At 52.1% G+C, this 21,154-nt stretch overlaps 1 protein-coding gene across 3 annotated transcripts in view; it reads right to left on the bottom strand.

The window, feature by feature from the left end:
- Positions 1 to 21,154, bottom strand: part of LOC149352185 (maternal embryonic leucine zipper kinase-like) — a 192,031-nt gene that overhangs the window by 19,560 nt on the left and 151,317 nt on the right. For all 3 annotated transcript variants that reach the window (XM_089581339.1, XM_089581340.1, XM_089581338.1), the window contains 2 exons: positions 20,397 to 20,613; positions 16,005 to 16,111 (listed from right to left, as the gene is read on the bottom strand). In XM_089581339.1, the coding sequence (XP_089437465.1) occupies positions 16,005 to 16,111; positions 20,397 to 20,613 (324 nt within the window). The remainder of the gene's footprint in view (positions 1 to 16,004; positions 16,112 to 20,396; positions 20,614 to 21,154) is intronic.

Below are 21,154 nucleotides of genomic sequence, written 5' to 3' on the forward strand. Positions count from 1 at the left end.
ACCTGAAACAACTTGATATATTATTATCATGGCATTAATTATGTGAAACGATCCTCCGCTGGTGCGCCGTAACTTATTCTCCTGCTGCTCACGTGAAGCACAGTAAGCCCACATGGACATTAGCCACAATGTCCTGTCACCTGTGCTTCCAATATCATGTCGTACGTTCAAGCGAATCATCGTCAGACATGCAGCTGTGACCTCTGTCACTCGGTATAAAGAGCAAAAAGAGAAAAATTCGGTTCGGCGCGTAACACCGCCAGGTACATGCACAGAAGATGGAACCAGCGAAAACGGACGTGGGACAAGACATAGCAGGCGCGCACGCGCTGGATGTTGAGCGTGTTCCTTTGCACGGATGCATATGCAGGTAGGGAACTGTGGTCACTCGAGAGAGGGTGAGAGAGCCAATTAATATTACAGATGTGGAACGAAATCAGTTGGAGCGCACTCAGACTAAGCGAAGACGGCACACAAGACGCCACTGTGCTCCCACCGCGTGTTCCGTTATTTACCATGCGCCAACTTTTGCAGAACGAACGGCTTGTCTCGACAAGCTACAGTTTATACAAGGACACGATGACGTTCTCAAGGGCGGAAACACCGAAACGCCCTCGTCCTGTCCCCCATGCAGCCATACCCCTTCACAATATCTCTCATAAACTATGCATGCTGTGTGCGTAAACTGCTAGTAACCGCTATAAGCAGGAAGGCAGTAAGCTATCGCCACGAAATTCTGAAATCTCATGCTCACTATGTGCACAAGAAATCAAGAGTGGGGAAAAAAAAATGAACGTAGGAAGCTATTGCTTGCTTGAACAACCATCAAACGTCAAGCATGAGAAACCAATTTTTTGAAATACTTTCTCTTGCACTGTTAGTTTGTTCGAGCTAAACAAAACACAGAAACGAAAAAAAAAAGAAATAAAGAAAGAGAGAACACAATTGCAGCGCACAGACACAAGCCCAGTGACCGCTCAAACTGCGGAATCAAGCCTGGAACGGAAAACGTCCCGAGGTACCAAGACGGCACGAGCGCGCGCACACGCGCGGGAAAGCGGGCGGGCTAACACAGCTTTGCACATACGCTTAAATATTTCGATCCGCCCCACTTCCTACTAGATTCCTTGATGCTACATTACCGGAGCTCGTTCCATACAAAACGAAATATCAAAAACGAAATTCTGAGAAGCGACTAAAAGTGTGCCGCTTTCCGAGGCAAACGAATTTAAGGAATGATTTGTTAAAAACGAAAACAGGAAGCAAGACAAAAACCCAGGGCGCATGTGCCGGGGCAGACATTAGAAAGGACCACAGACTGGGGAAAAAATATATACATACAGGAGGACCACATACGCGACAGTCGAACAGGAAGCACCAAGGAATCTCGGCGACAACAACCAAACCGACAATTGTCTCGCGAGGAGACCGCGGATCAAAAGCTTCCGACACGCGCATTCCGAAGCAGCTGGCGCGCGCTCCTCAGGACAAGCCCGCGTCTGAGAAGGGAGGGGAACTGTCGCACTCAAGCTTCGAAAACCTCGAGACAACGAGACAGGGGGACGAACGCAATACGTACAGAGGCGCATCGCGAGCCCGCAGTCCTCGCCGCCTCCGGCGACCGCACCGCTAAGACAACGGCGCTCCATTGGCCGCCGCACGAGGTGCCCAATAAAAAACGGTGACGGAAAAGAGAGCGACAGCCAAGGGTGGCAGCGGCGGCCGGGGGCGGTGCGCCGCCGAATAATAGGCATTCGGACCGCCAAGACGCGCAGGCCCATGCATGCGATGCGGGCAGACACACACACACGTTCGCCGCCGCACAACTGGTAAGTACCTGGCTGAACGCAATGTCATGTGGGCCGCGCTCTCAAGCCGTGTTCGTGCAGCCGTGTTTCCGGTGGCTTCCTCGCTGAGCGAAAAGAAAAAAGAGGAAGCGATGGTCCTTGTTTGCGTTGCCGCCGGGGCGCCTCGGTCCTCATCTTCGTTTCCCTCCCTGCTGCGCCGCCAAGAGAGGAAAGCAGCGGCGTTCTCAGCGCGGGGAATGAAAACAAAAAAACTCCCACCGCGAGCCCCGGGTTTTCCTCCGTCCAAGAAAGATGGAGGGGACGCGGCGCCGCAAAAGAAGCCGAGGAACAAAAAAAAAGAAAGAAAAACAAACAAGCAAACAAAGCCAAAAGGCGGCGCGCGCCCACCCGCGAGGAGCGAGCGCCCGCGCGCGTGCGAGCGCGAGTTTGCGATCATTCGCCGTCGGCGCACACGAGAAACGACGCGCCGCCGAGAGAAATGACAGTAGTGGCGCGCCGACGGACGAGGGGCTCGTTGCGGCGTCGAGCAGGTCCCCCTCCCATGCCGCTTTCCGCTCCCCGCTCGGGACTTTATTGGGTTGCCCCAGCGACGCGCAGAAAGTGCGTATAAAAAAAGAAAGTGGCCGCGTATCTCTTTCGGTCTCTTAACGTCAGACTCGCTCGGGAACAGCGCTAAACATCGCCCGGCTGCGAAGGAGAGACGACTGGAGCGGCCATTCTGCGCGCTTCGCCGACGTTTGAATGGACCGGACATGACTGGCACCTGCGCTCATTGCACGCCACGATTCGCAAATTGAAGAGGCAATGGAGGGCGCTTAGGCGACGGCTAAGAATTGTTTACAAGCAGCGAGGTTACGCGCAAAAGCAGACCTTTCGGGACAACGTGGGAGCGCGCCAGAAATTCCGCGATGAGCTGTAATTAGTGAACTAAATTATTTAACAAAACTGACACAGTCTTCGTTAGCACACTAATACCCCTGTTACACGGGCGTTTTCAACGGCAGTTCAGTTGACCGTCAGTTCAACTGAATGGCAGTTAGCAGTGTTACACGGCAGCGCTAACTGCCGTTCAAATCTCAACGGCAGTTGACTTCGACTGAGATCGGGGGTCCCAGTTGAACGGCCAACTGACAAGATGGCGTCCAACGGATAACAAAATTTCCCGTAGTGGATTGCCTTGGCTCAGTGTACTGCGGCATGCGCAAAGCAGCAGACTGAGAAAACACTCCAAATAAAACTGGAGACGCTGTAAACACAGGTAGACATAGCGCGTGCGTCGAGCAGTCGAAGCGAGGAAACAGAAAAACGACGACTACCAGCGACCCGATCCACATCGGATAGCCTTGGCTACGAACCGACATCGTCACGCAAATTTTCGCCCAAAAGCAAAAAAATACACAAAATTTGCTATAGAAAAGAATATCTACAAGACAATCATTTACTACACACATAAAAAATATGTATACTCTGTTTTTCTTTATTTTCACTCCGCTCTAGATGAAACATCACGTGGTTAGTATGCTAACTGAACTGAACGCAAAGTGCTCGTGTAACAGCAAGCGAATCCAGTTGAGTTCAACGACAGTTGAGATACCCAACTGAGGGTTAACTGAACTGCCGTTGAAAACGCCCGTGTAACACGGGTATTAGGCGGCCCGAAAGCGACTGCAAGTTGGTGGACAGTCAATAACTGGAAACTCAGAAAAAACTCCTCAGATTCATTCTGGAATGTTCTCTCTCCCCTTCCAAACCCCCCTTGTTTTGTTGTTGGAATAATCTGTGCCCAGAACAGGAGGGTCGCGGGAAATAATGCCCCATAGAGACGCGCGAAGTTATTCAGCTGCGAACTGGTTATTCGTATCTCACAGGGCAAAGCCACAGGAACGCGATCATGGCTAATTGTTTCACAGCAACCCTAACATAGGGCACAGGCCACCGCGTTTTCGTGCGCCAGAAGGTAGCCCGATTCATTCAGCCCAACTAATTTTGTGCAGGTATTCTTTCCCACAAATTTCTCCCAGTAAAGACAGGTAAGGAAAGCTTCTTTAACCCGCTCATTCCGAATCAGTCGGGTAAGAAGCTGTGCATGCACACGCTCCTTTAGAAAAAACAATACATACACGTTGTGTACCTCATAGCTTAAAGGGAGGTCACATCGAAGTTGGTCTGCGTCGATATGCCACCGCGTTTTAATGACAGAGGCTTCCGGTCCTGAAAATATAGCTTTCATGAAGTGGAAAAGGTCGAAAGAGGAAATACAGGAATCGCCAACCATGCACCGGCCGTTTCCACAAGTAAACTACGGTGCATCGACAGAGTTCTTTTTCTCACGGATCCTCGAGGCTAGCGACACCATTTCCAATAGGTGATCACGGAGCCCTTTCCAGTCTTGGCGTCCCGAGTTTGAATTGAGCGGCGGGGCGAGGGGAAGGAGAAAGCTAAAATTTTAACATGATTGACTCAGCAATAAGTGCGCCTTTTGCTGCCGGACAAGCTTCAGCATAGCCTGGATGGGCGAAAAATTTTTTATTCTTTTTTGCTAAAAACAAAAACTGTATTGGGTTGTCCTCAGCCTCCGTTTATTAACCAATGTTCTCGAGGTCACAGCTGCGAAAAGTCGGAGAACTCACCCAGCACGAAATAATTCCCGAATGAAACCGACCGGCGAATTTTGTCAGAATAGTCAACTCTACTTAATTTATTGTGACCCACCGAACTCATCAGCCCAGTTACGTCTGCTGCACGACAGAAACCTCTTTACAGGCAAAAAAAAAAAAAAAAAGACCCTCAAAAGCTTTGCGTCTGCACTTCGTTAATAATGCTTGCCTATTGCAACTGCAAAACAAGCAAGCGCAGAAAACAATTAAGCACAGGACACGTATGCGGCTTCCAATTCAGCACGCCTCCTCCACCGGTAATCGTCACATTTAGGATTTCCACGGCTCACCGAAGTTAGTCGTTAAAAGAATAAACAAATGCCGGTTTACTATCGCTCAAAAAATGAACGGCGGAAAATCGAAAACCCACCGATAAAAAACCCGCGACGCGCTGCGGTCGTTGGCAGCGGTCGTTGGCATGAATGCGGGTTCCCTGCCCTCTAACGAGGCACACCAAGAGGTGTCTCATCGCGAATCGTTGCCGAATTTCGCCCCGAACCAGAACGTTGTCGATGCGACGGGAAACATGCCGAGGGCGCGACCTCCGAATGAGTCAGCGCTCCGGGGCAGCAGCAGGTCGCAGTCGAGGCGCCAAGCGTGCATGCGCAAGTGTACATGCCATGAATCTGAGTTAACGGCGGATGAACTCGAGCGATCGTGTGGCACGCCTTCTTCCCAGACTCGCGTGGCGCGGAAAGCGACCACCAGCTGACTCAGGGTACAGGGACCTGCAGCGAAATCTGTAGTTTGCAGTTCATTCCCTTGCACAACACTCGTTCAGGGTCACGGCTTCAGGAAGAGAGATACATCCCAAGAAGCATGACCTTCATTGCGTGCGCGAACGAGGGCCACACGCGTTTTTCGTTGTCATCGACTCCTTCGCATCTATGCGAGCGTGCGTGCGTGCGTGTCACACACTGTGTTGACGGGCAACTGCTATATTTATCAGCGCGTTACCGCTGACATTGCTAGTCCGGAAGAACCCGAAAGGGTAGCTATTGCTCATTAGCATCTGCCTGAACGCAGTCACGGAGCTGCAAAGGAAAGCTATGCAGCTCTCTAAGAAACTCAGAAAGCTGAAGAAAAAGTCGTCTTGGTCCGAGTTTCAATCTCCCTTGACTGATACCTTATCCATATTGAGGATTCTCCTAAACGCATCAGGCCAACATCAATCAGACAAAACAGCACCGAGAGAAACATAACTAAGCGTATTAAACTGGTTGCGTTGACGGCTCGGAAAAGGTGGAGCCTGTGAGTTATTCGCTTTTCCAGGGAAGACAGACAAGATACAGAGCGGCTGAGGATGGACCATTGTTTTTCCCATTCTCTCGAAGTCCGCGGACAACAAAACCAAAATGTCATCATGTATTCAGAAGCTCAGCATTCCGACTTGATATAAAGCATTCGTAGTTTCAGACAGTCGGCACACTGAGACCACAGTACAGGGCCGCTCTTGCGGTTGACCTTCATCCAGACGCACCTCTGACGACCTGGAGCAAAATGGTGGTTTGAGCTAGTTGGTACATCTTTAAAATTTCACCAGCGCTGCGACTAGGAACAAGAAACAGAGAAGGAAGAAACAGAGAAGGAGAAGGAAGGAAGGAAGCGCTTGTCCTTGTCTTCCTTCTCTGTTTCTTGTTCCTAGTCGCAGCGCTGGTGAAATTTTAAAGATGTACCTCTGACGACCCGCAGCAGAAATCGCGATGTCGGGAAAATTAAAAAGAATAACTTTTTATCCACTTCACCGCAGCGAGTAACGACTATCAGATGACGGTATAAGGAGATAAACCGACCACAAGGTGGTACTGCATTATTTCGAGCGAGAGAAGGCGGAGTAATCACGCAGCCAGACATCGCAGTGCCGCAGGAGACCACGAAACTGTTCTGACAAACACGGTCATACGGTTTTAGCAGAGCACGTGTGTTGGCTTTATTGATTATAGGTGTTCGGTGAGTCTGTACGTTATTGAACAGTGAGTGAAGAGCAATCAAGCAAGGAAAAAGAAAGAAAGAAAACGAGGCAGGGCCAAAGCGGGAACAGGACGGGTGGTCGTACTCGTAACAAGAAATGCCATCACGAACAAGTAGGAGTCTGTGCTTGGGACAGTGCAGTTCCCCATAATGCAACGACCGAACCGGTAGGAGTCCGTCAGAGCAACAAAGACCCGAACAGCCACACTCGCATGCATCCGCACATTTCAGCATTTCAGCCACACAGGTCAACAATTACACGCAAAATCGCCGCGCTGTACGAGCATCCTCCAAGACGCCTCCAGCAGTAAGGGGACGACACTGGGCAATCCACAATAACTGGGGCTTCCTGAGTACTGCCTCCCTCCGCCGCGATGATCCCCAATTTCGGCCCACGAGTGCCGTTTCCCAGCGGGAGCAGTCGGCGGCGACAGGGAAAGGGGAACGCCCGTCATCACGCGCACAAAGGTCGCGCACACTGCCAATCACAGCAAAACTGCCCTCGTAGCGCGGGCGATACTCAACACAAACGAGGGCGGGCAAGGTCGGTTGAGTGCAGTCCAGGGACAACGGGTCCCGCAAGAGGCCCTGATTAGAGGCAGCAACAACCCCCTCGGGGGGCGGCTGAAACGGCGACCCCTTTCCGGCCGGGAACGGCAGGGGAGGCCCATCTGGCCGAGCCGGATAACGCTTACAACACTTCATCTCTCGGCCAACGGTGGTGCTGGTGGCAGCATAGTAGACAAGACTCGCCATCGCGCGGCGGCCGCTCGCTCCCGCGGGGGCACTTGGGAGGGCCACCGCACGATGCGCGGGAAGCCAATATCGGGAACAACCGAGGAAGAGCCTCGCCGCCTTGGGATCCCGGAGCACAGCCCCGCGCAAGCGCTGCGCTGAAGTGTCCGCCTCCCGGTTCGTTTGTGGCTTTCGCATGGCCAACGAAGTACCACGCGCGCCGTTGCCGGAAGAGGACATGCGGCTAAGTCGCGTGGCGCACACGTTTAGCGGAAACAGCGAGAACGTCATTCTCGCCGATCGGCACAGGACCTCGGCCAACACGAGAGCGCGCAAACAGCAAACGGAGAAGGCGGTGCAACAGGACACGAAATGAAAGGTGTGACGGCTGACACAGTGAAGAGAACGCCACAGCGTCACTCGGGTTCAATGTATCCGATACGTACACGCTAAGCAGGCTATAGCGGATAGCCCTGCTCTGCCTCCTCTACCGCGGTGGTGCTCCGCGGTTCAGCAGATATAAACGTCGAGGGACACGGGCCTCGGGCAATGCAAGAAACTAAGCTGCCGACGTCAGTTTTCGCGTCAATGAATGAAAAAAATTGTCTTCACAAGAAAACAATGCAAAGACGGTTCACAGGAGATTGAACACAGCGCTATGTATACATGCCCGTATGCTTTTTTGAGCTCCAACTTGAAGGAACACAGAAACCAAAATTTGGTTTCTATCCATCCCTTGTAATGATACGAGACCCATTAATAAACATAAATCGCCACGAAAAATTCGCCCACCTCCGGTAAATAATTTATCGCTAAATTTCTTTTCTCACGTTGTTTCGGTTTCAACAATCGAACGGTGGCTATGCCGTGAAATATCAGTGCAGGTGCCGTGAAGCACACAAAAATAGCAGCATTACAGTTGCTCCTTCATTCATTGTCCTCCCAGCTCTTGTAGCAGGCTCGCGTAAAGGTAGTAGTGATTCAAAACGACAACGCAGCGAAACGTCGCTGTTTCGTTTTTTAAGCCTCACGCACCTGGACTGAACTTTCACCTCAAAGCTGCAGTTCGAGTGAGGCAACATGAGGGAAGAAATTCAATTAGGAATTATTTACAACGCACAGGCGAATTCCCCGTTGTGATACATGCATGCCAATGTCCAGCGCAGGGGTGGGTTCTATAAGGAATGGGGGGAGTCGGCCCCTACCCAAGCGAGAAATTTTAGATGATAAAACTATGCTGCACCTCTTTTTCTTGACGACAGACAATGCAAACTCAGTAATTTAGGAAAGAATTCAGTTGCAATGTCGACATTTATTTAGCCCCGAACACACGACACCAGTTGAAAACTCTACAATTCGTAATAGGCAAGTCAGAAAGAATACCAACGGCGACTCTTGAAGCGCCGAGGCATCAGATTTGGGCAATACAAAACAATTTGCAAGGCGCTTTGCGAACTCGAAAATGTTACGTACGTGAGGTCGTTCTAAATTATTGACCGTAACCGCGACTGAACAGCGCGCCGGTGTCCCATACGCGCAACAGCGGCCCCCAATAGCTGCTGTGACCGATGGGCCAATGCATCCAATGCGACCGCCTTTACATATGCGGTCAATTCATTCTTCGTCAGTGAGATACGTTTTAATCGAGCAAGCAGGGCTGCCGAGAGAACCGCGATCCCGAACGAATTCCCACAGTCATGCACGATTAGCGGCGACACATCGGAGCTTAATAACGCGTAATTGACTCCGAAAAAACTTCTGTTAGTACGCTACATTGCTCGGACCACAAAAGAGGGAGAAAAAAAAAATATCCCTCACTTAACGCATCAACGTATCTCACGCTCGCCCTAAACCTTTTTCTTTTTCTCGCCTGTTCATATCGTACATGAACGACAACTCGACCGTAAGTGCCAGACATCAGATAGTGCACCACAGCGACAAAAAAATCAGGATAAAAAAAAAACAACGATAGTCGTGGCGTGTCACACGCCAGCTTGTTGTCCATGCAGGCGCAACAAAAGTGCGCGTCAAACCGACCAGCATGCGACACGCCACACTACCAGGCGACATAGGCTTCTCGGCTCCGAACGAAATCGGCACACAGCATAGGGGACGAGGCGTGTCACGTCGACAAACACATAGGCGCGGTTCACACCCACGTATCGGTTGACGCGCACGCAAAACAAAACCCGCTCCGACAGGCAACCGGAGGCCCGGCGCACGCAGCACGATAAAGAAGCGAAAGGAGATGAGAAGACGGGCAGCCAGCGAAACGGAAAGGACCGGACCCATCGCGAGCGGCGAGCCGTACACTGGCGACCGCAACCGTTCTTTCACAGCCACACTCCGCGACGCGGCCAACACGGCCCACAAAGGGCAGCCGAGAGGCGTCAGTCGGCAGCCCATAGAGGGGCGCAATCAAACAAACATTCGGCAGCGGTGTCGGCCAGTAAACAACGAATGGACCGCCGGTCACTGCAGCCACGAGTGGAGCGACAGAAAAAAAAAAAGGGGGGGAGGAAAGGTTGACAGGCACGCCGCGCCGACCACCATCCGCCCCATCCACGAGCCGCGCCGGCGCGGAGTCGAGAAAGCGACCGGGATGAATCCGTCTTCCGACGGCGGCCCTCCCAACACTGCAGCGACGCGAACGCGGCACAACAGCGCGGGGCCCGCTCCCCCGACAGCGGCGATGAAGTCGTCACCCCCGCATCAGCGGCGGCCGCCGCTGCTCGGAGGCAGCCTTTTGTGGGCCGCGCAGTCACAATGCAGGCTTCGGAAGTGTCCCTCCCCCTCTTTGCGTCGGTCGGACTCGCGCGGGCATCGCGCCTGTAGTGAGCCGCCGCTTCGCATGCGGAAACACGCGGCCGGATGCACACACGGCCCGGCCCCGAGACGCGCCGAACACAAGCCGCCACGTGTTGGGGCTGAGAAAAGTCGGGCGCGTTCCCCTTCGGGCCAACGGACTGACTGCAGAGGCCCTGCCGCGAGGGCACCACCCTTAATGCGCGATTATGAACACATGCAGCTCTCATCGCACAACGGGAACGCTTTCCAAGGTTTCAGAAATCGCGGTGACTGTTCGCAAGACGTTGATGCTCCTCAAAGGAGGCCCTGCAGTCAGTGACGTCGACTGGTCCCCACGATGTCGTGGTTAAGCGCCTTGCACCTGGCAGCGTGACATCGCAATGGGCAGCGCAACGTGACCCCCCTGAACGACTCCGAAGATGCCGTTCAGCTCACTCGGCCCGTCGCTGTGATTAGCTGCGTCCCAAAAACGCGCAGCTGCTGTCTCAACGTGGACGGCCAAATACCCGAACTTAGTCTGCTGACCTGCGTTAAATTTTCGATTGCATGTTTGCAAAGTAAGCATACCGCGGAATGTAGAGAGGCCAAAACACATATCTAGAACGACCGAACTGTGTGTTCCGCAAATCTCAAAGCCGCCGCGACCAGGAACGCAGGAAATAAAGATGAAATCCTATGAGTTCAGCTGCACATGCTTACATCCAGACCATTTTTAGCCAAATGCTGTTGCTAGATATCGCATGTTCAGACTGAAGCCCGCCCAGAACCTGTTCTAGACATGCGTTTTGCCTTCTGTACAGGCGCGGACTAAACATTATGGACCATCGGTGTTGCGAAATAAATTGATTAAGCTTGGGGCACAAGCGCTATCCCCGACATTGGAATGGACGGCCCACACTCGGTTGTGCGGGCACCGTACTTCTCCACTGAACTGTAGGCAGCGCACCCAGGACGACAGAATATGCAGTTCTTAGGCGACACCCGTGGTCTAGAGACGTCTGCGCCCCAGTTTACGGGTTTGACTGCGTAGCCTGACTGTAGCAGACAGAAGCAGCAGTACACGAGAGCGACCGAAAGAAGCAAAGGAATCCTGGCTCAAACTCTGTTGCCATGAAACCGTTCTTTCACGCCACGAAGTATAGTGGCGAAATTTACAGAGCACTCGACGTTCGCTGACAGCTCGGCTGGCCGTTCATAGCTGTCGCTCACAGTTGGCCTCCTCCGCTCACTCGTTTGAGTGTTTGATCCCCTATCGTTGTGAGCCCCGCGTGACAAAGCTGATCAGTTATATACCACGTGGTTGAAAAACTACTTCCAACTAAAATTGGCCCTAAGTCTGAAGCCAAAATTCTCGCCGAGCGAGACGCTGTGTCGCTGTGTCGAGCGAGACGCTGTGTTGCGGGTGCAGGTAAACGAATTAACGTCGTCTTCCTACCCAGAGCACACCCGAACCCCGCACAGGAAAGGGGCCACTATACTTGCGCCCTTTTCGGGTTCCTGAAGGCGTACCGTCGCATTGGAACTCGCGCACTTTTTTTCACGGAGTAATCACTAAAGGAGCACTCATAGTGACAGCTGCAGCCTTTGATACGAGTATTGCAAGAGCCCGGAAAAGCTCCAGCGCAAAAACTGACGCAAGGCCAGGACAAGTTAAGACGCAGAATAGGGACTAGTCTTGCGTCTTTTTTTGTTACCTCATCGCGTCCGTTTTGCGACTAACTTTGCGTTAGAAAACTGCCCCGACTGGCGCAGCTTTCCATATTTCAGTCAAATAAAAATTCGGCGGAGGCTTGTGCGACGAGACACGCATAACAGTAAGTGCTCAAAACCGAAGATGGAACTCTTTTCGAAAAATTTTTCTCCTTGAAAAAAAAAAGAAGAAAAAAGGCGGAGGTAGACAGGGTGGGGGGGACTGCACAAATATCGGAGCGATAGTTTCCAGGTTCAATGCTTTTGCCTAAATTCCAAGACTGCTTCGCCAATAAACGACACACACCGAATAATTATGTTCAACGAAGCCCAAAGCTGTGTCGTATGCATCGGACAGGAATTCAACCTCAGAATTGAGATGTCTTGTCCGATGCGTTCAGAGGGGTCCCCCCAAGGTGGAGTAGGTATCTGACGAGGGAAAAACAATTAATATCCAGTGTACTACAGTGAATGTTAATGGTGGTAATTCTGCCACCAAATATTTCGTCTTCAAAGAACACTCTTGCGAAAACATATGCGAAAGGAAAGTGATGCGAACTCATTGAAGATAAATAAATGCAACTACAGCACAAAACAAAATAAATAACGAAGGAATACAAGCACGAGCTGCAACCTAAACTGTAGAAGGCGCCGCTGTTGCCGCCGCACAAGTCCATTTTCTTGTTCCTTTTTTTACAGGCTAGGAAAGAGAAGTGTGCCAAGATCAAGTCAAACGCCACCCTACCACACGGCCACCCGGGGATGTTTCGCCAAAAAATAGCGGACAAGAAAACCGAACACAGAGGCCATTCTGAAAGCCGGGTCCTTTCCGGTGCCTCGCTTAATATTACGCGTCGAAGTGAAAACGAAATCGAGGTGTCCTCCGCTTTTTAAATTACGCGAGCGCTTCCGCAGATGAAGCTAAAAGAAAAAAAAAAAAATGAGAGGGAGGCATCAGACATCCAGACCGCACTTTCGCCGAACCCTCGTAGGTTTAATGCCAACGCCGAGAGACCCCTCCCCAGTTATTCCCAATAACTCGGCTGCGAATTCAGCCGCTGCCCAGCGGACACCAGCGCAAAAAGCGATGCGGGGGAGCGAGCGCGTAGGCTCGTTGGTCGACCCGGCGCACGGATTGGGTCGATGTGGAACCATTAGGCCGGGGTCCGGCTCGCCGTCCGGCGGCTGTCCCTCCGTTTCCGATGCGTCCATATCCGGACAGCCGTGCTATTTCCGCTTCCGCCTGGGGCCTCCTTCCGCGCAGGAGGAACACTGCCACCCCTCCTCCGTCGGGGCCCCTCTTCTTGGCCCCCACCCGCCGCCCCAACAATCGACTTCGGTGCTGCTGCTGCTGCCCGTCGATCGACACTGCCACGGCCAACACACCGACAGCGTCGAGCGTCGTCATACACGAGCTAACGAGGATGTCGGCAGAGCGTGTGCGCTTGCCTTGCTTCTCGCATTTTTTTTTCTTCATCCGCCTGAGCGCTCTGCGCTGCATTCCAATGAATGGGTCGTGAGAATCGGAGCTGCGGTGTCTGTCTAGCAAGCAATTGAAACTTTGCGTCACAACAGCGCGCCCCCTTGCGAGGACCAGTTTTTCAACACTAAATTTAAACTCAACACTACGTGACCAGAGCGGCCCGTACAGCAGGCCCCTAACTTCGGTCTCTAGGGAGACATAAAACGCACACCGATTGGTCTAAGTAGCGGAAGCTGTTATGGCTCTCAGTTGCGACGAAAAGTGAAGTCGCATCGTCTCCGTCGTTAAAAAGCCGCCGCCGTTTGGGAAACATCTTTTTATAACTAAGAGCGCAAAGCACTTGGAAAACAATATTTTAAGTACCAATAAAATACTTATCCTGGCAAAATAAGTCTGCAAATATCATTTTGCTCATTAGTAAAGCTAATCAAATGTGTGACCGTTGCTCTTGATTGCGGCTGCTAAGCAAGTGGGGTTACATCTCAACTGTTTCGACGTCCCAAGCGATTGTTCCAGAACTGGTGCGCCTCCGAGATCATCGACACTGTAGTCAGTTTGCACTGTCGGAGGTCATGCGGCATGATATACGGACGCTGATAGAGTCAGAATTTCTTAAACCTACGGCTCACGTTGCTTGAGACACATTGTAAGTATCTTCTTTTTCTTCTGAAGAATATCAGTGAAGTCAGCCACTGCCAAACGCTAGTTGGTGACTTAATTCGCCTCATGCCGGACAGTTTTGAAACAAGTATACTTCGCTAATTCGTCTTAACAAGGTTGGAAGGACCCAATGATAGCTTCAGTAGTAGATTTACTTACTAGCACCTACAGTCGTCGATACTTGGGCCGCACTTCGCGATTCTGACGGGGTGCGGCCCTTACACGGGACCGACATTTTCTATTTAAAAATTTCAGACAACAGTGGAGCCCCACTTACGCGTCCTCATTCCATGCGGCGACACGAATTTTTATACCGAATTAGCGCGGTTGCGGGGAATGCTTCACGTATGGTACAACGCGCAGCCGACTACCGCCGCAAAACTACTGGCAGACGCTACGCCACCCTAAGGTATTAAGATCCAATATCCGGCGCTCGGCTCGGCTAAAGGTTCCGAACGGCGCTCCATGCGTGCAAACAGCGGCCGTCGGTGTGAGGTGGGCTTCGCCGCCTTGCGTGGGAACGAAAACTTGACGCAGCGCGAACGGCTAAGGCTCACGGAAATGACGCATACGCGGTGATTACAACCGTAGTATTTTACTGCCAGAGATGGGTTACGTACAGGGCACACCTGTGTCCTCACTTTCGCATTTGTTTTTGGCACGCACGGACGCGCTTCGGTTCCATTAACATGTGAAGGAGGTGACGCGTGTTGGGTGCACGTCCTAGTGAACGCTTATGGGTACGCATCGCTGCTTTCACCGGCTGTCGTCCATCGCACGAAACGGCAAAGGGAATTATGAGACCCTACACTTAGCCTGAAGTGTTCTGAAGGAAGCCCCATAGGTGGCCGGTCGGGAGGCCGTCGTCGCGTCAAGCGCCTCGTTGGTACCTTCTGGACTTCATGCATCACCAGACCATACCGCGACCACTTCGCTCGCTGGGGCCGAACACTGTTGGCGTTACCTCAAATTAAGCCATTTTTTTTCCTTCAGTATTTTTTTTGCTGTTATCTTGGTCTGGATTTCTAGGAGCGAAATGACAACGTCGTGTAGAGCGCTGAGTGATCTTCGTGCCCTCTTTTTTTTTTTTGCACGCGTGCTCGCTTCCCTTTCTAAAGGAAATCCACGCCCTTTTAACCAGTGAAGCAGCAGTTCTCAGTCTTGGCAATTTTTTTCCTGCTGTAAGGTGCATTTCTGGTCCGGCTAACGCATCATGCTGTCTCAGACGTGGCACCTGTGGTGTCGTACTACTAAAACAAAGGCAGTGCAGCGCGTTCCGGAACGCAAATACCATCGTGCAGTGAAAACAGACTTTTAAAACTTAGGCACCGTTTCATGTCTATTACCTGCCTCTCACCGAGTATACATGTAAATTCTATCTGGTTGCCACTGAAAAGGACAAGGGCTGGCTTCGAGGAGGCGGGGGGCTGTTCGGCAGTGAGCGAAGCCGTGTTTTTCGAGAAAGTGTCGAGCTCCGTACTCTGAGCTGCCTTGCCGCCGACGAGTAATGAAGACCCTGTAATGAAGACATTTGTGGCCTGCCCTCTGCGTAAGGTGACACCTTTGTTTAGAGCTCCGGCAAGAGGCTCCGACTGGATTGTGGTCGCCGAAAGGGATTCGCTTGATCACCGTATATACTCGTGTAAGGGCCGCATCCCCAACTTGGAAGCCAGTAATTCGAAACAAAAGAGAGGCAGTCAAAATTTGCTCCATTTGTGCATAATTTTGCCTGGGCGACACGTTCCGCTAAGAGCTAACAGATGGCGCCAACTGCCAGTGACACACAGGATGAGCACTTTGACGACTTGTTACACGCGCGCCGGCCTTCGCCTTGAACCGCGATTACACGGTCCTTCAGCGCTGCTAACTCGTCTTGTGCGCTTGCCGTTTGCACCAGAAAAGTCGGAACGCTCTCCTGCTGCGGAAAATCAGTCATAGTGCATACCAAAGCTAGCGGCGTGCTTCCTTGCGACGACTCTCCTATCGCGCCGCTCACCCAGTGTCGCCAGGTCTAGAGGACCTCTCATCGAGGCCGCAGAGAAGGTGTTTTTGAATCTAGTCACCGCTTATCATAAAACATTTAACCTTGCTACCAGTTTACCACCACGCAATAACCTCACGCTAGAATGAACATATGGCTGATTTGCGCTAAGCGTTGGGCAGCGAAGCGAGCGGAAAAGCAGGCCCGCTTACCTTTTCTGCTTGCAGATGATGCCCTTGCGAAGCAGGGCTGTTCGCAGGGAATCGAGAACTTGGTCGGGAGTCAGCACGGCGGGCATGGTGGAGACGTTCTGCATCACCTGGGAAAACAAGAACGTGCAGGGCTGCTTGCAGGTGTTGTTGAGGAAACATCGGTGGATAGAGGGTTGGCCGACAAACGGGGAGTGCTTGCTCAGGTGTACAGTAGACTCCCTTCAAAAGAAACTTGAAGGGATCAGAAAAGAGAACAATGCCACTTAAAGTTATTTAGGAAAGATCAAAATGGGCGAACATGGCAGAATTCACGGCGACTTCAAGGCATGCCTCAACCAACATGAGCGCGCCGACATGCTACTCACCTATTTTCTGATCGTTGAGCACTACCACCAACTGAAACCCTACGAAAGCGGCGCCAGGTGGTTTGCACAGCCTATGCAGTATCCACAGACTAGAAAAAGATTCCATCAGTGGCCTCCTTTAAAAATGGCAGTTAGGCGTAATAAAAGCGCAGGCATGCTCCTTTCTGCGCTGATTTTTGGGGCGGCTCAGACAAAGCACGTTTCAACAGCAAGACACAAGAGGAACGCGCACGTTTCCAACTCGTGATACTGAATTAGGACAAGAAAGATCCTAACGATGCTTATTTTGAAAATCAAGGCGATCTCCATTTTAGTAAGAAACCGAATCCGCACTTCAGATATTCAGAAACGCTCTCTTTGACGGCTCTTTCACACAAAAAATACTCAGGATTGCATTGAAAGCCTACCCTTCGTGCAAAAATCGCAGTTTCCATTTCACCTCACGTTTCTTCCCCCCCTTTTTTTGTAACACAAACATTATTCATATTCAAATTTTAGTTAGTACTTTGTATGGGACAAGGTAAAAAAACTGCAGCCGGGACCTTCTTGTTGGCGCCTTCGCCAAGGCAGCACCTGTGGTTACGCGGACTTAAACATAACTGAGAGCTTTAGATAGCGCCTATCGCCAACGTACCTGCCACGCCGCGGTCACCTGTGCGCGTGCACTGGCGGCTCGCGGTAAGCGGTAGCGTTGGCGGTAAAGGCGATGCTAAAACTTTCTATTGATATAAATCGTGCGGGTTCTCAACCTGCCATGAAATATTGACGCATAACCATTCATTCATTTTTTTTTTTAAGGTCGCGTCCAGCTTCTCAGGTGAAAGTAGACTAAACGTGCGTATAGACGCCATAACACATGAATCCCTGTGCTGTTGGCGATAGGTCAGCATTCCTTCTCTCTGCCAAAGGGCTCACTGAGAGAAAAATACTTGGGCCCTCTTCATCGCATCGCGCCCCATGCATCGCAAAGAAAATTTTACGAAACTATTCCCCTTTTCCTAAGCGGCGCCTATACTAAAATACGTGCGTGGTTTGACGGCAGCAGAACAACACCGCCTCTTGAAGCACCTATAGGCCCGACGCTTCAGGCGTTAAGAGGCAGTCGGTCAGCGCCTAGCGAAACCAGCGCGAACAGGAACGTTGTGCGCCACCGTTTTGGAAGGGGCATTCAATACGGCACCATGCAACCTCTAGTACTTTCTTACCACCAGTAAAAAAAAAAGAAAGGAAGAGCTAAATTGATCCCGTTTAAGACACCATGTTTCCTTTGTCTCCACTGTTCTTCCCTCATCAAACGCTTACTTATGAGCATCTGAAATGCTCTCTTTTCGGCTACTGAGCCTTTTTTAAAGTGAAGTATGCAGCGCAACTTCTAATTTCTCCCTTCTCACTTTATTTCTCTGTTTGTAAAATCAAAAGTGCGGAAACGTATGGCCACAGCCCCCCAAGCGAGCTCCGGCGCAGCGCGACAGAGCTCGACGGGAAAGCTGCAGCCCGAACGCGCAGGATCGCCGCCAGGCTTCCGCGCTTCGCCCACGCGCGGCGCACAAAAGCCGCGCGCTTGCAGGGAGCGAGAGAGGGTGTGGGCATCGTCCACGGCCATGCATACAGGCACGCACAGGCAGCGCACGGAGGCGTCACTTAGTTTTCATTACACGGCGCAAGGAGGCGGAGATGGCTCGGCGATGAGAGAATCCCGGCGGTTCGCAGTCGCGCTCTTTTACAAAAAGGCGGGCTCCCTGACGCAATTAGGGAACAATTACACCGGCACATGCGCAATGCGACCCCGCCGGGCGCCCAATCGGCGCGCAGCGTAATCGGGTTAGCGTTTAACTAGCTGCCTCGCCGCGAGACGGGCTCTTTATTTACCCCGGACAAGGGCTGTTTTGTTGAAGCTTCTCTCCCCGAAAGGAGGAAGAACGCGACCGCCACCGGGACTCGGTGAAAAAGGTCGTCGACGTCTTTGAAACGCTAATCGGATTTGGGCCGCGCATATAAGAGAGGAGAGCTCGCGCGAACAATGTCTCTTGCTGTGGCGGGACGACGAGCGGGCAGGCGAGAGATTAAACCTTACTTCGCGGCACCAACGAACAGTTTTGCCCCTTTATTTATCATTTTCTGCTCGCTTCACTAGCTACCTTTATTTTTTTTTTTCGTCGTTCTTCACTCCGCGAGCGACCCCGAGGCTAGTGAGACATTCCCGCTGATATGGCACCATCGCGACCAGCCGCTAGAAATGCTCCCCGGTAACGGTCTGCACAACGCGCATCACTCCGAATCCAACTGGCAAAGATTCGCCTAATAATTTGGAACTGACGGAGCCCGTGATTTCCAAATTAATCGTGTAATGCGGAGGCAGAAACTGGCGCACGGTGGTACTTAAAAAAAATATATAAATCGCAGGCACTTTTGAAGGGCGGTCGGGACCAACTTCGCGCTTTTCGAGTTTTTGCCATGCTGGATCCCCACTGGAAGTGCGCTTGCTCAAGTTACGGCGCCTACTCCTTTGAAAAGTCCACCTGCGATAACAACGCTCTGCCTCGCAATTTGTCGGCGCTGAAGTAAAAAGAAGGTATACAGTGGGCGACAGCGAATCATGGGCCCAGCTGTAAAAGCAGCTCGTCCGCAAGAACAATTCGCGACTGGCTCGCGCCCGCCGCCTCGGCAGTGGCTCACGGGACGATCTAATGTGAGAACAGCCTCAGCCTTCGACCCATGACTTGCTGGAGTCAAGAGCAGCCTACGATTTATTTACAAATTTCGAGAAAGAATATCGCTGCATTACCAAAATCGAAGAATTTTCTGCGCTGACACAGAAGGAAAACACTGCCCCAACGGCAGAAGCGACGACACTCAGCTTTACGGGTTCTGCACGTCTCAGAAATGAAGGCCTCCAGCAACGAACGGAGAGCAACCGGAGCAGCGACCGGCAACCAGCGGGAAGCGTTTCTGTCATGTCAGCACACTAGCGCACGCGCTCAGAGAGGCCAGAAAAATTAACGGTGTTTTCCTATTGGGGATAAGGAGCAAGAGCGTGTTTCAATCGGGATTTGCATTCACGTCCCGCGTTCTGGTCGGGCCGCGACGGATATCTTACTTCTTCGCGGCTTCGGAGAGCTGCTTCGGATCGCCGACTGGAGTGCGCCAAAAGTCAAAGGCAGGTGTCACTGCCGCAATACGGAACACGTCAAACGAGCGTTGTAGCACATGGACGGATACCCGTACAAGCACTGTTAGAAGTGAACGGCTCTCGCATAAGCCTGCACCAACGCATGACCTGTTCAAATCCAGCAGGTGCCTACATGTGTGCACGTCAGTGCGATGCGTGAGCGTAAACTACGCCCGCAAATTTCCAACAGCCCGGGCACTAGCGCCCTCAAATCGGTAGACCGAGTGAGAGGTACGGAACTCTAGTTAGCTCCGGTTTCAACCATTGCAGCGTGAAGTGAAGTGAAGTGAAGTTTATTTTTGACATCGATTTGTCAGCGTATCTGACGACTGGATGATAACTGATATTTAAACGTGAATAATTCACAAATGCACGCAGCGCGAGAGGCTGCGGCGACGGCTGAATAGTCTGAGGCATCGGGAAACGAAGCTGCTCTGTTTTCGTCGGCGGTCGTTACAATCCCGCACGGGGTGAATTCAGTTCTACTGGATACCATTGCCATGGCAACGATAAGGCGCTCCGTTTGGCTTTCTTCCGGTCGCTAGGGGAGGAATTGGCGCTGACGCCTGGATTGGCTGGATAATGGCGTACATGGGAAGTTTCTATACCCCTGACCGAGTCTCCTTTACTTTTGACACGACTGGTGCATGACAAGGCGAACCGCGACAGAGTCGGTCGCAATAGTTCCTCTTTACAACATGCTCTTTCCAGGCAAGTTGCCGGACCAGTACCCTGGCTTTACACTCTGTACACGCTCGTAGGGCCACAGGCCGTCCAGTGCATAGACACTCAAGTCTGGCAGCGGGGCCATGTTCCTGGCCAGCGCAGAGACAGCACAGCAGCGAATGCGTCGCTCACCTTGACCTTCCTGGGCGCGTCCTGAGCAACGGAACTGGTGCTGCCTTTCCGGCGGGGCGTCAGCATCAGGCGCACACGGTCCAGGCCTTTCTCGATGGAGCCGAACACGCGCTTGGCCGAGCTGCCACGGCTGAGCGAGAAGGACGCCACCGTCTTTCTGTCGGGAGTGCGCAGCGGGCTCTGCCGGAACTCGGCGTCCGCCGACTGCGGCCGAGCGCTGGAACAACAAGAAACACGGAGCACCCAGGCTCACCGTCAGCCACATCCGAAACGGGACACCAGCCGGACTATGACCAAGCATGCGACCGTACACTTTTACACGCTCGTTCTCTCACCAAGGCGAAATAGGTAATGGCCTAACACGTTAGAACAGTCGAAAAGGTGTTGCCACCATTAATTAATGGAGTTCTGCGCGCAAAAGCCACACGGTATACGAGTACGTGGCACGGTGTAGTGCAGGGCTGCGGGTTAATTTCGTCCATCCGTGGTTTTTCTTTTTTTTTTTCTAACCAGCAGCGAAACATAGGTACACAGGCATTGACGCATTTGACCCCGTCCGAACACAGCTGTCACGTACGGTCGGCATCGAACCCGCGAACTCGTGCTTACCAGCCGAGAGACACAGCCAACCATCGCGCAATGGCTGCACGGTAGGAGTGAGGCTACGGAATAGAAAACAGCACGACAAAAAGGAACCGCTAACTAAGCCGCGCAAAAGGGCCCGTCTGAAAGGGCCCGTCTGAAAGGGCATAAAAAAT

Source organism: Amblyomma mixtum, chromosome 3 (genome assembly GCF_055824585.1).
Source record: "Amblyomma mixtum isolate Tamu chromosome 3, ASM5582458v1, whole genome shotgun sequence".
In the NCBI taxonomy this organism is placed as follows: Eukaryota; Metazoa; Arthropoda; class Arachnida; order Ixodida; family Ixodidae; genus Amblyomma; species Amblyomma mixtum.